Raw genomic sequence first — 18,121 nt, forward strand, 5'->3', positions numbered from 1 at the left:
TCTAATAAAGCAAGAGAAAGGAACAATTTGTGTGTGCAGGTAAATAATATTTGAAGGAAAAGTGTAGCTTTAAATACAACATTAGAAAATAAGAAATTTTAATAATATTGTTGACATAAGTGAAACTATGTACCAAGAAAAAAAAAACTAAGTAGGACTAAGCTAGAAAAGATACACTGGAAATTAATGAAACAGAAAAGCCAAAAAAAAAAAAATGTTTCTTTGAATAGACCAACAAACTATTGTACGGAATCCCTTACAATCACAGGCTCAAAGTCTAATCTGCACAAAAATAAAAGATAAATACAAGGGCCAGGAATTTGGCCTAGTGGTAGAGTGTTTGCCTAGCATGCACTAAGCCTTGGGTTCAATTCCTTGGTACCATAAACACAGAAAAGGCCAAAAGTGGCACTGTGGCTCAAGTGGTAGAGTGCTAGCTTTGAGCATAAAGAGCTCAAGGACAGTGCCTAGGCCCTGAGTTCAAGTCCCAGGACCAGCCAAAAAAAAAAAAAAAAAGAAGAAGGGGCTGGGGATATGGCCTAGTGGCAAGAGTGCTTGCCTCGTATACATGAGGCCCTGGGTTCAATTCCCCAGCACCACATATACAGAAAATGGCCAGAGGTGGCGCTGTGGCTCAAGTGGCAGAGTGCTAGCCTTGAGCAAAAAGAAGCCAGGGACAGTGCTCAGGCCCTGAGTCCAAGCCCCAGGACTGGCCAAAAAAAAAAAAGAAAAGATAAGTACAGGCTAGGTATCTGTGGTTTATGCTTATAATCTTAGCTAGCCCGGAAGCTGAGATATGAGGACTAAGGCTTAAAGCCACCCTAGGCAAACAAATCTAAGAGACTCTTCTCTGCAGTTAACATGAAAAAAAGCCACAAATGGAGGCATGACTCAAGTAGTAGAGTGCCAGCCTTGATCAAGAGCCCTTAGGAATTGAATTCAAGTTCCAGTACCAGAATGTATCCAGAAATTCAACATTGGTTTAACATGCAATGCATTTCACCACATTAAGAGAGCAAAGGGAAAAAAACCATAAAATCACTTCAGTAGAGATAATAAAAATATTTGATTAAGACTCAGCCCTTCATGATTAAGAACCTAAACACCCAGATCAGGAATGGAGTAAAATGGACCAAGAAACATTGTACTCATAACCTGATTTATGAATTGTAACCCCTTTGTACAACTACCTAGTAATAAATGAATAATTCTAAACATCTAGCTAATAAGGAATAAAAGGGTAACAATACATATTAAAAGCATATAATAATTCTACCTAAATATTTAATGTTAATATTGACAATAAAGCAAAGACTCTTACCATTTCTGTTCATTATCTTAATAAAGCAAGATAAAGAAACAAAAGTTTGGTTTTTTTTAATGGGAATTAAGACATTAAACTGGCTGGAGATGGTAGCATAATCCTATAATCCCAACACTTGGGGGGATAAGGCAGAGAATCTAGCATTTAGGGCCAAGTTGGGCTACAAAGTGAGACCCTGTCTGAAAAAAAAAAAAAAAAAGAGTCTCCAACCGCAGATAAGATGATTCTTTATGGAGAACATATTAAGAAATCTGTGTAACAGTCATTGTTACATAGTTCTCAGGATTGTAGTCAAAATATGAAAACAGTATTAATATGCCAACAAGAATCAGCTACAAAATGAAAAAAAAGCTTGGGGACAATAGCCAGGCCCTGAGTTCAAGTCCCAAGACTGGCACACACACATACACAAAAAAAGAATATAATTTCCAAAACAAGCCATACCTCTTATGTTGAAACAACAAAATATTTCTTACAGAAAGACCTTAGTAAAGAAATAGTTACATCATGTTTGTGGGTAGGAAGAATCAGTATTGTTAAGATAGAAATCATGAATTTGATTGAGAAATTGAATGTAGTCCTAATCATGATTTCATCATGAATTTTTTTTTTTTTTTTTTTTTTTTTTTTTTTTGCCAGTCCTGGGCCTTGGACTCAGGGCCTGAGCACTGTCCCTGGCTTCCTTTTGCTCAAGGCTAGCACTCTGCCACTTGAGCCACAGCGCCACTTCTGGCCATTTTCTGTATATGTGGTGCTGGGGAATCGAACCTAGGGCCTCGTGTATCCGAGGCAGGCACTCTTGCCACTAGGCTATATCCCCAGCCCTCATCATGAATTTTTTAAAAATAGAAATTGGCAAGCTGACAATCTTATCAAGCTTTTTTCATGCCAATTATGCAACAATAAGGTGATATGTTTAATGATAAAAAATTGATTATTTGACTCCAAAATGTGTATGGAACTGCAAAGAAACCTAAAGTATTTAAGCTAGTGCTTTTCCGTAAAACTTCCTGTGATAATGAAAATAGTGTGCAAGTATAATGTTCAGTATGGCTACTAATCATATAAGGCTTGAGAATTTAGAAGATTGCTAACATAACAAGAACTGAACTTTTAATTTTATTTAAGCATATTCACATATAGCTAGCAGATAGTATATGAAACAGTGAGGTAACCTTGAAAAACAGACATACTGCATGACTTTAAAGCTTAGTGAAAAAAAAAGCTATAATAATTTTAAAAAATGAGTTACTAGCATGAGTAGTTGAATAGAGCCCAGCATGACACACACCTGCAAGTTCTGCTACTCAGGAGGTGAGAATCAGAATGACTGTGGTTCTAGACCATCTAGCAAGACTCCCTACTCAACAAATAAGTCAGGTAGTGGTGGCTCATACATGTGACCCAAGATACCAGGGGGTATAGGTTGGAAAATTTCAGTTCAAAATAAGCCCCAGACAAAAACATGAGACCCATCTGAAAAGTAACCAAAGCATAAAGGTTTGGCTCAATTGGAAAAGCAATTGTCTAGTAAGTGCAATGCCTTCAGTTAAAAACCTCAGCACTGCCAAAAAAAAAAAAAAAGACAATGCAAGAGAATTGGAGCTTAGACAATAATATATACCTCTTACATGCTCTTTTGATTTTTGGTAAAGATGATAAAAGCAGTTAAATGGGGAAAATAATTTTTTAACTAGTACTAGAGCATGGGATGTCCATATGGAATACAATCAGCCTCCAAACCCATCACACACAGAGAAAAAGTCATTCAAAGTGGGTCATAGACATAAATGTCAATGAAAAATGCCAAAAACTTGTAAAAAAAAATAGTATATGTGTATGTGTGTGTGCACATACACATGCGTGTTCCAGTACTAGGGCTTGAACTTAAGGCCTGGGCACTGGCCTTAGCTTTTCACTTAAGGCTAATGTACTACCACTTAAGCCACACTTCTACCTCTGGCTTTTTGCTGGTTAATTGGATAAGAATCTCACAGACTTTCCTTTCTGGCTGGCCTCAAAACACAATCATCAGATCTTAGCCTCCTGAGTTGCTAAGGTTACCAAAAGAATACCTTTACAACTTGAGTACAAAGATTTTTAAATTATAGAAGGTAATAATCACAAAAAAACAAGTTGATAAATTAGATTCATTAAACTTCCCACCAAAAGACAAGATTAAGAAAATACAGGCTGGGGATATAGCCTAGTGGCAAGAGTGCCTGCCTCGGATACACGAGGCCCTAGGTTCGATTCCCCAGCACCACATATACAGAAAACGGCCAGAAGCGGCGCTGTGGCTCAACTGGCGGAGTGCTAGCCTTGAGCGGGAAGAAGCCAGGGACAGTGCTCAGGCCCTGAGTCCAAGGCCCAGGACTGGCCAAAAAAAAAAAAAAAAAAAAAAAAATACAAAAGCAAGCCATAGGCATCAATAAAATTTTTCAGTACACATATCCAACAAGAAATGGTGCCCAACATACATAACAATCTCCTACAATTTAATTTTTTTTTAAAGCCAGGTGCCTGTAATCCTAGTGACTCAGGAGGCTGAGAAGTGAGGGTCACAGTTCGAAGCCAGCCCAGTCAGAAAAATCCATAGGACTCTAATCTCCAATAAACTACTCAGGAAAAGCCAGAAGTGGCTCTGTCGCTCAAATGGTAGAGCACTAGCCTTGAGCAGAGAGAGTCTCAAGGACAGAGCCCAGTCCCTGAGTTCAAGCCCTAGGACTGGTAAAAAAGAAAAAAAAAAGAAAGAAAAAAGGAAAATTAGAAAATTTGAGCAGGGGGCTAGGAATATGGCCTAGTGGCAAGAATGCTTGCCTCATATACATGAAGCCTTGGGTTCAATTCCCCAGCACCACATATATAGAAAACGGCCCAAAGTGGCACTGTGGCTCAAGTGGCAGAGTGCTAGCCTTGAGCAAAAAGAAGCCAGGGACAGTGCTCAGGCCCTGAGTCCAAGACCCAGGACTGACAAAAAAAAAAAAAAAAGAAAGAAAATTTGAGCAGGTTCTTCACAAAGAAGATATACAAAAGGCCAATAGCCCAATAAATACTGTTAGTGATCAGGGAAAAATAATTCAACCCAAAACATTTCTTTGCATTTCCCAGCATAGCTGAAAGTAAGGTGATTTGACCAACTCAAATGAGTCCCAGAGATGAAGCAGCTAGAACTCCTACTTGGTTGAGAGTTTAAAATTGTATACCCATTTGGGGGAAAGATTTGGCAATTTCTTTTTTTTTTTTTTTTTTTTTTTTTTTGGCCAGTCCTGGGCCTTGGGCTCAGGGCCAGAGCACCGTCCCTGGCTTCTTCCCACTCAAGGCTAGCACTCTGCCACTTGAGCTACAGCGCCGCTTCTGGCCGTTTTCTGTATATGTGGTGCTGGGGAATCGAACCTAGGGCCTCGTGTATCCGAGGCAGGCATTCTTGCCACTAGGCTATATCCCCAGCCCTGGCAATTTCTTAAGCAGCTGAACTACCACATGACCCAGTAATTCTTACTCATGGAAGAATTTATTCCCCCAAATGAAGTGAAAGTATATATCCACAAAAAGTTTGTACAAGAATAGTCACAGAAGCTGTCCATGATCTGAAATATGGATGAGCAAACTGCCATAGAAACACATTCTCATAATCATTCAAAGGAATGAGTATATTTTACTGACCTAGTTTGCCTGGGAGTTTTCTAGTATGTGAGACTTGACTTGGTAAACCCAGGGATTTCCTAAACAAACCAGGAAGACTTGGTCACCCTCAGCTATAAAAGGAGCTAACAGCCAGGAGTCTGTCTGTGGCTCATGCCTGTAATCCTAGCTAGTAAGAGGGCTGAGACCTGAGGATCACAGTTTCAAGCCAGCCTGGGCAGGAAAATCTGTGAGCCTCTTATCTCCATTTAACCACAAAAAAGTCAAATGTGGAGCTGTAGCTCAAGTGGTAGAGTGCTAATCTTGAGCAAAAGGAGCTCAGGGGCAGTATCCAAACCCCAAGTTCAAGCTGCAGGAGAAGCACTACCAAAATAAACTACTGATACGCCCATCAATGTGAATAAATCCTAAAGGTGTGCTGAGTGAAACCTCCAGGAGAGTTTGTATTCTTTAATTTCACTTCCATGAAGTTCTAAAGCAGGCAGAAGTTGCTAAAACAGAAGTGGGGGAGTATTTGCATCCGAGGTCACCGGCTGATGGGGAAGAGCTGTGTGGGAATGTTCTGCATTGATAAGATGCTATATTTAGATGGAGGTCTAGGCTGCCAGGTGCTGGGTCTTTAGTTTCCATTTTGTGATCCTGCATTTTACAGGATGACTCTTTTTCTAAATAACTAGGTTTCCTTTATTCTGTATATGTAATTTGGCTGTACATTACTTTGTTTTGTTTTATTAATTGCTTTGATATTTGTTTTTTTCTTCTAAACTGTTTTTTAAAAACTATTTACAAGCTTAAGCAGAGTCTTTCCATATGATAGCATATTTCTTCTAAGTGAGTTTATTTCTCAAAGCAGTGAATATATACATTTGTGATTATTTTAGGTAATTCTTACACGATTCTGTTCTCTTGTTCTCGCTATCTTCTTTTTTACTAGTATAGTACCTTTTAAAAATAATACAGTGATACATATTTATAATGCCAGCTACTCAAAAAGCTGGGACAAGAGGATCACTTGAACTCATTTGTTCAAGACTAGCATAGAAATATAGTAAAACCTTTCATCTCAAAAAAAATTAAATAGCCAGGTATTGGTGGCTCATGTCTGTAATCCTGGCTACTCAGGAGGCTGAGCTGAGGACCACAGTTAAAAGCCAGCTAGGGCAGGAAAGGCCATGAGACTCTTTATCTCCAAATAACCACCAGAAAACAGGAAGTAGCACTGTAGCGCAAGTGGCAGAGCACTAGCCTTGTGCTAAAGAGCTCAGGGACAGCGCCCAGGCCCAGAGTTCAAGACCCATGACTGCCAAAAGAGAAAAAAAAAAAAAAACTATATTGACTTCATTATAGCATTTTATTAATAGTATGCCTTCCCATTGTACAGACTCCAGAAGAGGACCACTAATGCAAGGACATTCTATACTTGAAGAAAAAAAATTTTTTTAATCCAAAAACTTTTTTTTTTGCCAACCCTGGGGTTTGAATTCAGGGCCTGGGCGCTGTCCCTAAGATTCTTTTGCTCAAGGCTAGCACTACCTCTTGAGCTACAGTGCCACTTCTGGCTTATTCTGTTTATGTGGTCCTGAGGAATCGAACGCAGGGTTTCATTCATGCTAGGCAAGCACTCCACCACTAAGCCACATTCCCAGCCTCCATAAACTCTTGAAGTACATTTGAGCACCCTGATCATTTGTCATGAACACAATGGCATCATTTGGGGACTAACATCAACTCTTTAATAGAATAGAACAAATAGCCTAAGAACTGAATTTCTATTCTCATTTTGCATCAGAAATCAAATGTATCAAATGGGCTGTTTCTAGTTTTCATTCTTATTTTGACTAAGCTATATCTCTGATTTGCATCAATCAATGTTCTGATCATTTGCCAACTTATCTATGCATACATTAAGGAAATAAGATAACCTTGGCAAAACAAAATCCTTCTCTAGCTTCCATTTGGCAAGTAGGCAAAGAATGTGTGCATATTAGCATACACATATAATAAATATAATATGTAATTCCAGGCATAGGAGTTGTAAGGCAAGATAATCAAGAATTTATTTCAACAGATGCCCCCCAGGTGCTTTCTATATGTGCTTTGCCAGAAGTGACAACAGTGCATGTGAAGAAATAGCTAGCTTGTCATGAACAATGTGAAAAACACCATGTTGGGCTGGGAATATGGCCGAGTGGCAATAGTGCTTGCCTCATATACTGAAGCCCAGGGTTCGATTCCCCAGCACCACATATATAGAAAGTCGCCAGAAGTGGTGCTATTGCTCAAGTGGCAGAGTGCTAGCTAGCCTTGAGCAAAAAGAAGCCAGGGACAGTGCTCAGGCCCTGAGTCCAAGCGTTAGGAAAAAAAACAAACAAACAAAAAAAAAAAACACCACGTTGATGATTTTTATCTCTTTTAGGGTAGGTCTCTGTGCCAGACTGTCATCGTAGGCTCTGTGGTCATTCTCCTCTACTCTTCCAGAGCTTGTTATAATTTAGTGGTTATCACCATATCTCAGGATACATTAGAAAGTCCATTTAATTATGGCTGGGATAATCTTTCAGATAAGGTAAGTATTTACCACGTATTGCTAATCTGTAGTTAATACAACTGATAATTAGGCTAGCCTTATCTAAGAAAACATTTTAAGTATTTGACTTATACTTTTATGGCATCTCTGTCTGCTTTCAGTAATAATGTTTAAAGACTTATTCATCTTCATTTACATGCAAAATTGGAAAATTCTACTTTCAGGGAAAACCTTTATCAAGTATTTTCTTTTTGTTAATAGTAATTGTGTCAGGAATGTATTTGTTGCAAACCTGCTTGTCACAAAAGTAGTTAAGTAGTTTTCCAAGGCTAGTATTTAAATAGCTCTAGGTAAGTTATCTGTCATTATCCAGTGAATACAGTTACTGTAGATTGTTAGGATAACTGTCCTTTATCCATAAACTACATATAGATTTAAGATTTGGTTCCATTTTAGATATTCAAATCATGACTTAAAAGTCATAATTCCTTGGGTGTCCAGGTGTTGGTTATTTAACTTCCCAGAACTAGAGCTATGCATACTTAACTTCCTAGCATTCTCTACCCCCTCCCTCCAAATAGTTTGGCTCACCCATGTGTCATATTTTTATAGCAATTTAACTTTGTGCTGAATTCAAGGCATCCTGGAATACCACTTTTCATTTACCTTTCCCAAGAAAAGGTAAATTAAATCACATTTTCATGTTGGCTCCATGTGGTAGATTCTCTTCGCTTCTTTCCCTATTTCCCTCTCCCAACACCTGGTAGAGTAGACAAAAATGCAATATGTAGATTAGGCCCAAAAGCTTTATTTTAAGTAGTAGCTAAGCTGAGTGATTTAACAGGGTCCATTTCTCTACAGATCTAACTCAGGTGCTGTTGTGCAAATGGAGCTCTTTATAATGCCTTTATAAACTAACTCTTCAGATGATGGAGCCTCAAAATGAAATCACTCAATCTTGTACAAAGATTAAAATTATTTCCATAAATTGATACCTTTTAAGAAGTTAACAGCATTGTATTCTACTTAAAGCACTTTATGTCCTTGAAAACATAAGTCCCATTTCACCAGTAGCCACAAAATGTGAGAATTTTTAGAGTTCATGTGCTTGTAGTTGATGTGTGAACTTATCCAACTTTAAACAATTGTGGGAGATGATTCCTTGTACATGAAACAGTTATAAAAAATTATCTGCCATACTCCATTTACAGGCTCATGCAGAAGACGTAAGTGGAGAAGACTATATAGTATTTGGAATGGTCCTCTTTCTATGGGAACATGTTCCAGCATGGTCGGTGGTCCTATTTTTCCGGGCACAGAGATTAAACCAGAACTTGGTATGATGTCATAAAATCCTCCAGGGTTTGTTTTCCTTGTTTTTGGAAAGTCTGAAACGTTGATGCTTATTGTCTATTTTTGGCAAAAATATTTTTGGCTTTAAAAAAATCATCATAGCTTATAGCCTCCACTCTTGACTGACAAGTAGACCTTCATATGCTTTCTAACGCTTGGTTCACAGGCACCTGGTGGCATGATAAATAGCCACAGTTACAGTTCTAGAGCTTACTTTTTCGACAATCCAAGACGATATGATAGTGATGATGACTTGCCAAGACTGGGAGGGTCAAGAGAAGGAAGGTAAATATAAACAAAAATCATTTATCTCACATACTGAGACAGACTGAAAGTAACTCTAAGTGTGTTATGAAATGCATTGGCAATGTTAAAAATGCCAGTTCACGCCTCTAATCCTACTCTGGAAGCTGAGAGCTGAGGATCTCAGTTCAAAGCCAGCTTTGGCAGGAAAGTTTGTGAAACTCCTATCTCCAGTTAATCACAGCAAAAGCCAGAAGTGGTGCTATAGCTTAGGTGGTAGAGTGCTAGCCTTGAGCAAAAAGAGCTTAGAGACAGCAGACAGGCCCAGGGTTCAAGAACCAAGACTGGCAGAGAGAGAGAGAGAGAGAGAGAGAGAGAGAAGGAGGGAGGGAGGGAGGGAGGGAGGGAGGGAGGGAGGGAGGGAGGGAAGGAGGGAGGGAGGGAGGGAGGGAGGGAGGGAGGGAGCGAGGAAGGGAGGGAGGGGGGAGGGAGAGAAGGGGGAAAATGCCAGTATGTTTTCATATTTTTTGCCTTATTTGTTGTTGCAGTTTATCAAATTCACAAAGTTTGGGCTGGTATGGCACCATGACTGGGTGTGAAAACACCACTTACACAGTCACCCCCCATCAGAATGGACCTGTGACAGATACTGCGCCTTTGCTCTTTACTTGTAGTAATTTAGATATGAACAGTCACCACAGCTTATATGTAACTCCACAAAACTGATAGCATTTCCAAGCGTGATTCCTGAATTGCTTTTCATGAATGTGTATGCATAGTGTGTTTAAATTCCATCTACATCAACATTCCATTATCATTTGCAACTGAAAATGAAATTCTGGAACTGTGGCTGTTTTGGGGAGAACACTGCTGGTTCTTTAGACCCCTGGATAGTAAAATGGAAATTTTGCTGTAGGAGAAAAGAAGAAGATAGATCATAGGATGCTTGTTGCAAACATCTTGACTTTCAAACATCAAATGCATATTTGCCTATTTGCACTTTTTATCTTTGTTCTGAAAAAGTACACTGGAGCCCAAAGTCATAGTCCAGTACCCCTCTGGGTACTATTGTGTACCAAACAGGAAGGCGATTTTTGTACAAAAATTGAAGCCTATATATTCATCAGTGCCCTTATCCAATTGCCCAGTTTTAGTGTGTGAACAGCTTACCTACTAAAGACATAAATATGTATCATTCTTTTCAAAAAGCTAAAAGTACATAATCATTGGAAACAGTATGCCTTTCAAATACCAACTGAAATTATTTAAATCATTTTACATAAATGATAGTAGTAATAATCCTTTACAGTGATGACCAGCAGTGGTTTTTGGAAAGCCACAGTAATTTCTTCAAGAAAAAAACATGCCAGTGAAAATTATGTTATCATTTTAAGTAAAATTGGTCAAGTGATGGTTTTGTATGATTAAGACACATATAGTAGTTGAAGCATGATTCTTCAAGAAAGCAATAGTGACTTTTGCATAGGGAGATTTTGGTAGAAACTTCTCGGGACTAATCAACTTTACAGATGCATTTAAGAATTATTTATAAAATATACAATTCTGATTTTTTAATGGATACATTTCGAAAGTATTTGATTTATCTGAAACAATATGTAGTTCATCTTACCAACTGAATCAAGATTGCCCTCAGGTAAATTAAATCGTGATACATTATTGCAATGAACTAAAGTGCAATACTTTATAAGACATATCATTCCCCTTTATTTTTCACATTTTGATACCTTACAGAGAAAGCCAAATTAATTGAGTTCAAGATAATTCTAGTATTAGATTAAATAAGTAAACAACATAAGTGTATAAAGTAGGTAAATATAAGTCCAGAGGTTAAGAGTATTGAAATACTTTTAGAATATTAAAATGGTCATGAATGTCCTATTTAGAAATCTAAAGCATCCACATATGTGCACGTACATGCACATGTGCACGCGTGGACACACACACACAGACACACAATACACACTTTAAAAATGCACTTTCTGCCAGTGTCTACATGAGAAGTAGATGCTGAATACCTCAAGATGCCAAGGAACAGGCAACATTGGGAAGTTGCCACAGTACTTAAAGATGAATATATATATATACACACACACATATCTGTCTGCTGGTCTTTTTCTTCAGAATTGGAACTAATAAAATTGCCCTTCTCTTCTACTTTGATTAGGAAGTTGTTTTATTCAGCTTTTTAATAACTGATACAGTAACTTCACACAGGTATAATGGAAAACAAAACAATGAAAATGTCAAAACACTTTTTTTGGGAAGCTTGTGCAAAGCTATTGCCTTCTTTTTATGGTACAAGGGACTTTTCAGTTCTGTCAGAAGCATGTAAGTTACTCATACAAGTGTTTTGACCTTTTTAAATTCTTTCTTTGTAACCAAATTGTGTAAAACTTCACAGTAGAAAAAATAATCTTGGTACTAAGATGATATAACTAAAATTATATTTCTACTACAACAGTGGCAGACTTCTTTTTCAGTTATTAGATTCCTCTTCAATATGCCAACTACTTGTTTTGCTGATAATGTTAAGTATCTATCTAGCGCTACATATGAAAAGATCTGTTTTGTTAATCCTTGGTCAAGATGGTAAAATTAGGTTTTCCTAGTAAAGCCTCTTTAGATAGGTTCCTATTTGACCAGGTAAAAACAGATTACTTTCGTTTTTTTGTTTTGGTTTTTCAGATAAAGTATTCTGGTTCTTTTAAGTTGCACTAGTTGATTGTACTGAATTTGGGATTTCTTTTATCACTGACTAGGGCACCTGAATTCTCTCATTTGTCTCCTCTTACACATCTCACACAATCCATCACCAAAGATGAAGAAAGAAAAACTCTGGCCCAATTTTTGCTTAAAAATTCCAAAGCACTAGGAGCACTTTAAATTTGGTCTTGAAAGGATCTGTTTATAAATCAAAGGGCTACCAATTCCCTGCTCATCCTGCACTGAAGCACATGATTTAGACCTTCTGCTTGTGTTCATTCATTAGAAAAGTGAATTTCATTGCTGAAGTGTGATTCTACAGTGATTGGCAATATTCATTCTTATCATTTGTTTCATTTGAATAGTCATTAATTTTGAAACTCTTACTACTCATTGAGGCTGGTTGTAGCTTATGGAAGATGTAATTTATAGCTGAAGTGGCTTTTATATGCATAGCTGCCTTTTTATTATTTGTTTTTCAGCTATATAATCAGTCTCACACTGGTTGTAAAAGTATAGCTGTGGCCAATGAATGTATGTTTCACTAAATTGTAACAAAACACTACTGTTAAAAATAAAAGTGTTTGTGCTTTTATTGGGAAGTCTGGCTTTCTTAATCTATGGTTTCTAACATATAGGATAAGCAAGAGTTACAAACAAGTTTGCTTTTAGTGATCTCATAACAACATCTGGATTCATACTACCTAGTATTACTAACTTGATATGAAGTGCCATATACTTTACTTTAAAATAATCCTGTGTTATTAGATAGTATATATTTATATAAATATAAACAAAAATTTTCTTAAGAGCTGGAAAGGTGGCTTAGCAGTAGAGTGCTTGCCTAGCATGCATGAAGCCCTGGGTTCAATTCCTCAGCACCACATAAGCAGAAAAAGCTGGGAGTGACGCTGTGGCTCAAGAGGTAGAGTGCTAGCCTTGAGCAAAAGGAAACCAGGGACAGTGCTCGTGCTCAGGCCCTGAGTCCCAAGCCCCAGAACTAGCAAAAAAAAAAAAAAAAAAAAAAAAAAAAAAAAAATTCTCGAGTTAATTTATAATCATTTCCTAATTTCTACTCATTATAATCAATTTATCTCATTATCCCTGTTCTTCCATTGTTATTCAAGAGATTCCCAGTGATGCTGCCTTTCTCTTTGAAAAACCTTTTCTTTTTATCAGAATAGACCTTTTTCACGACCCATCAAAAACCACACCAAATTTTAAATACAATTTCATCTTTATTGACCCTCTGAATTACAAACCTTGGGGAGCTTAATGAACTTTGCTGTAAAGTGAAGGGAGTGAAGGTATTTGGAGCAAAGGCAGAATTTCTAATGTAACAATGTTACTTTAAAGGGAATTTATTCAAACAACATTTATTAAATGCCAATAATTATGCTATGAAGATGCCAAAAATAAAGTTCCATTTCCTGCCCTTAAGGAGCTCACATTCTAGCAAAGACTTTTTTTTTTTCAGAAATGAAACAATACAGTACAGTAAGTAATGCAATAGAGGTAGGTTGTAATTACAGTGGTGACACAAGAGGAAGTTAGATGACTCCCCTCGAATGGAGCAGGGGAGATTTCACAGGAGAGATCCCCATCTTCCAGGTGGAGATGAATGACTAGTGCACGTTGTAACAAGAATACAGCATTCACCCATGTTTGGAGGCCCAGGCACACTAGGCATTTGAAGCACTGTAGGTGTATTTCACTGGGATATTGGGTAGGGAAAAGAGGAGAGGACCTTGTACACCAGTCAAAGGTATTTGACTCTTCTCCAGAAAACACATGAAGTCACTGAAGGGTGTTAAGCAGAGAGCAAATTGTGAAAAGTGCTTCTTGAAAGGCTAATCTGGCCACATGTAGATCCACAGAGAGAATAGGCTACATACAAGATGGGTCCTTCACTTAATAGCAATAAAAATAGACTGCTGTATAAGTAAAATGGAAATAGGCCCAGTAGAAATTTGACCCTAATAGGTGGTGGAAGGTAGAGGATAAGTGAACTAAGACAACAGGAAATGTCAGTTCTGAAATTAGCCAAAGTAAGGAATACAAGGATAAAGTAATTTTTGCAGAAAATAAAGACACAAGAGATTGAGGATCAATGTAAGTGCAGTAGGCAGATAGGTAGAGAAGTTTGGACTGCAGCTAAGTACTTAGGAATTATTGAGTTAGAATTCCCCAAAAGTAAAAAGTAGTGCTGTGATTTAGAGAGCAACGAATAAATGGACAAAGGAAAGGAAAGGGTTCAGGACGAAGCAAAAGACAAGACACAAAGAGAATAGAAAATGTGTAAGGAAGGATGGTCAAGAAATAAGTGCAGGGAATACTTAAATAAGAACTGTCTGATGAACTGAATTTTGGGCTTAGAATTAGGATTTTAGACCCCACCAGGAAGGACTGAGAAGAACCCAAGGCCAACACCAGCTCTTAGTTAAGGTACAACCAGGAAGTGTTAAGTGATGGTAGGAACACTTTCCAAACTATTAACTGCTAAAAGGAGGAGGGAAGGAGGTTATGAGTATTAGATAGTTATACACAAAATTACCAGTTAAACCTATTTACAATATTTTTAGAGTACTACAAATCTTAAACTTCCATATATCTTGATCACTTAATCCTTTGAGTCTCCAAAAGGACTGACTGAAGGAATGAAAATAAGACACATGTTGTTGAACTTGGTTCTAGGATTATAAATTTAAAATATACTGAATACATATTTATACATTCAATCAACAAATACTTAGATATAAACTGTATGCCTGACACTGGACCAGGACTTGGAATTATAACGAAAAAGTATACAGCAATGTAAAGTGACATTTCAAAAACATATAAATAAACCCAGCTTTTCTAGCAATATGATATCTCAGCATGTTAAACCTGCTAAGATACATATCTATAAAAAGGGTACACAATGGTGAGGTATAGTTTTTTCCCCTATAATTACCATGATATTACTTCCTAAAACCCTTCAAATATTTTTATCACTAAAGAGCTTCCACTAATGAAAACCTCCCAGTTCACTGTTTAAAGGCAAAGGAAAAAAATTCTATGCATTAAAAAACTGGAACTACAGGAAATGGATGACTTGGAGCTGGAGGAGGAGGAGGAGGATGATCCAGACTACAATCCTGCTGACCCAGGGAGTGACTCAGACTAAAGGACTGCCTGTCTCTAGAGAGGCTTCACGGCCACAGCATCTGTGGCTATGCTGAGAGGGTTTTGGTTTTCCTTTCTTTTTTCTAAGAAAAAATCATTTTCAGGAGAATATTCTTCTGATAGCTTACATCATGATTGAACTTAATAAACTGACCTTAAAATTTCAAAATAAAAATTGGAACTAGAGGTGCAGCCTAAGTGGTAGAACACAAACCTTGAATGAAAAAAGAAAAAAACAAAAACAAAAAAGCGAGAAATCAGAGTTCAAGTCCCAAATAGTGCATGTCTAACGTATGAAACTGTAACCTCTCTGTACATCAATTTGACAATAAAATAAAAATGTTTTAAAAAGTACACATACACATGTACACACACATATTATGATTACATAGATCAAGGGTAAAAAGAACAACAAAGCTAAAAAGTTTTACATGAGATTCTTATTTTAAGGCTAAAAAGATGCTCTGGACATATAGTGGGTTTCTGAGAACATCATTTCTAGAAAATTAATATTACATTAAAGTAGTTAGTGTTAGAAGGGCATGATGGCTTTCAAATGACTAAGGGGGAAAACTACTATGTGTATGAATGCATATACAGAGAGAATATGAGGATGTAGTACAGAGCTTGTCCTGGCTCCATCTCCAGTACTGGGGAGGAGGGGAAAAGGGAGGGAGGACCAATGAACAATTGGTGAATCTTGGTGAAAGAGTTCATTGTACTATTTTTAAAACTTTTCTATAAATTTGAAATTACAATAAAAATACAAAGTCTTCCTCCAAATTTTAGTCAGTATTAGGGAACATATTATGAGAATAAATATATAATCTATTCAATTTTTCATAATGTTTAAAAATCTCATATGCCTTTAAGTTTATCTTGTACCTTTCTATAAAACAATCCAATCAAAATAGCAATATAACAATAAAAGTGATTTCTTTCAGGCCAATGTGTCTTAAGGTTTGTCAAATAAAACACAGGACTCTCATTTAAATTTAAATTTCATTTAAATAATAAATAAATTTAGTACAAGTATGTTCCAAGTATATGCAAAAACTAGATTTTAAAGAAAATCCGTTTATTTGAAATTCAAATCTAACTGATCATCCTGTATTCTTATTTCCTAAACCTAGCAATCCTAAATGTATGGCTGTTAAATTATGGGTCATTCATAAGCCTGCTCAGCATCTTCCGGTTAAACATTCCCACAGTTAAACATTCTCACATTACCAGTTTTATTTTTATTACCCCTCCTTAAACAAAACTCTAGTTTGTGAGACTTAAGACATCATCGCTAGTCTTATAAATGAACCTGCTAATCCTGCTTTTGATCAATAATAACCTTTAAAATTTATACCACATTACTGAGATAGTACTTTCACTCACAATAATATTAAACATAGACTTAGCACAACTTTAAAAAAAAACAGTTTACTTAAAACAATTCTCCTTTTACAAAAAGAGCTTTATATAAAATGTTTGGCTTAGGACTGTCACTGCTTTCATGCCTTTGAATGAAATTCCACTCTTTGGCCTCCATTGTCCGAAATAGGTATATTTCAACTTGTTTTCCTTAATGAATATTTTGTAACAAGTTCCTGAAGTTTTCTAATTCTTTCACACTTGTAGAAATTCTGTAACCAAAAAAAACCAAAACAAAACAAAACAAAAAACATTCTGTTTAGAAACCATCTTAGGTAAATTTATTCACTTTACATTGTTAAAATATTATTATTCACTTTAATATATTTAAAATATTATTGTTCACTTTACATTGTAAAAATATATAAAGAAATTTCAACAAATTGAAAAAGTACATAAGCCATTTGAGCTATTTGTTGTACTTATTTGGTATGGCAAAACGAAGATAAAATTGTCTTAGCTTTATTTTATTTCATTTTATTTTTTTGGTTCCTGGCTTTTTGCTCAAGGCTAGCACTCTACCACCTGAGCCTCAGCACCACTTCTGGCTTTTTCGTGCTGAGGAATCGAACCCAGGGTTTCATGTATGCGAGGCAAGCACTCTACCACTAACTAGGCCATATTTCCAGCCCCTAGCTTTTTGTTTGTTTGTTTTGTTTTCCTTATCTTGGAGCTCATTGTTTCACTTAGTATTATCTTATATGGTCATATGTACATAGCTACTTAGAAATTAGCTTTTAATATTAAAGCATTAAAATACACAAAATAAACTACACAGATACTGAATTTTTTAATACTCATAACTATAGTAACATATTAAAGTATGAGTATTTATATAAAATACATGCATGTATAAGTATTAAAATACATACTTAAATATTCAGAAATATATTCAAGTACATAGTAAAAAGTACAGAAATATATAAAATATATTTTTTAAATATTTGCAATTATATGAATAATTAAAGATAATACATCACTGTTTAGTAAATGTACAAAGAGTCGAAGCTACTGGTCTATAAAGAACAGAATAATTATTTTCTTTGGTTTTTTTTTGCCAGTCCTGGGGCTTGAACTCAGGGCCTGAGCACTGTCCCTGGCTTCTTTTTGCTTAAGGCTAGCACTCTACCACTTGAGCCACAGCACCACTTCCAACTTTTCCTGTTTATGTGGTGCTGAGGAATCGAACCCAGGGCTTCATGCATGGTAGGCAAGCACTCTACTACCACTAAGCCACATTCCCAGCCCTGATTTTCTTTGATTTATTTATGAAAATTAAAATTTGTTCCTTAATTTTGTATGTGATCCTTATTTTATGTGCACTTTAGCTTGCTCTCCAGCATGTTAAATGTATCAGAATACACAATGAAAAATAACTGTCCAGCTCCTGATTATTAGAGAAAAAATTTTGAAAGTCAATTAAAATCATTGGGGGGGAGTGTGCATACGTGCACATATAGAGACTTGAATTCAGGTCCTGGGTGTCTTCTCTTAGCTTTTCCAGCTAAAGTCTGTCACTTGACCCCCACCTCCATTTCCAACTTTACTTTTTGGCCAGTCCTGGGCCCTGAACTCAGGGCCTGAGCACTGTCCCTTCTTCCTTTTGCTCAAGGCTAGCACTCTGCCACTTGAGCCACAGAGCCACTTCTGACCGTGGTCTATATATGTGGTGCTGGGGAATCAAACCCAGGGCTTCATGTATACGAGGCAAGCAC

General features: G+C 36.8%; 2 protein-coding genes across 3 annotated transcripts in view; one reads left to right on the forward strand and one right to left on the reverse strand.

Moving 5' to 3' along the window:
- Gpr137c (G protein-coupled receptor 137C) overlaps positions 1-9,968 on the forward strand; it is a 53,710-nt gene extending 43,742 nt beyond the window's left edge. The window contains exons 4-7 of the mRNA XM_048362112.1: positions 7,386-7,535; positions 8,708-8,833; positions 9,016-9,134; positions 9,641-9,968. Of these exons, the coding sequence (XP_048218069.1) occupies positions 7,386-7,535; positions 8,708-8,833; positions 9,016-9,134; positions 9,641-9,818 (573 nt within the window). The 3' untranslated portion in view covers positions 9,819-9,968. The remainder of the gene's footprint in view (positions 1-7,385; positions 7,536-8,707; positions 8,834-9,015; positions 9,135-9,640) is intronic.
- Positions 9,969-16,405: 6,437 nt separating this feature from the next.
- Positions 16,406-18,121, reverse strand: part of Ero1a (endoplasmic reticulum oxidoreductase 1 alpha) — a 47,936-nt gene continuing 46,220 nt past the window's right edge. For both annotated transcript variants that reach the window (XM_048362111.1, XM_048362110.1), the window contains one exon: positions 16,406-16,618. In XM_048362111.1, coding sequence (XP_048218068.1) covers positions 16,558-16,618 — 61 coding nt within the window. In that variant the 3' untranslated portion in view covers positions 16,406-16,557. The remainder of the gene's footprint in view (positions 16,619-18,121) is intronic.

Source organism: Perognathus longimembris, chromosome 14 (genome assembly GCF_023159225.1).
Source record: "Perognathus longimembris pacificus isolate PPM17 chromosome 14, ASM2315922v1, whole genome shotgun sequence".
In the NCBI taxonomy this organism is placed as follows: Eukaryota; Metazoa; Chordata; class Mammalia; order Rodentia; family Heteromyidae; genus Perognathus; species Perognathus longimembris.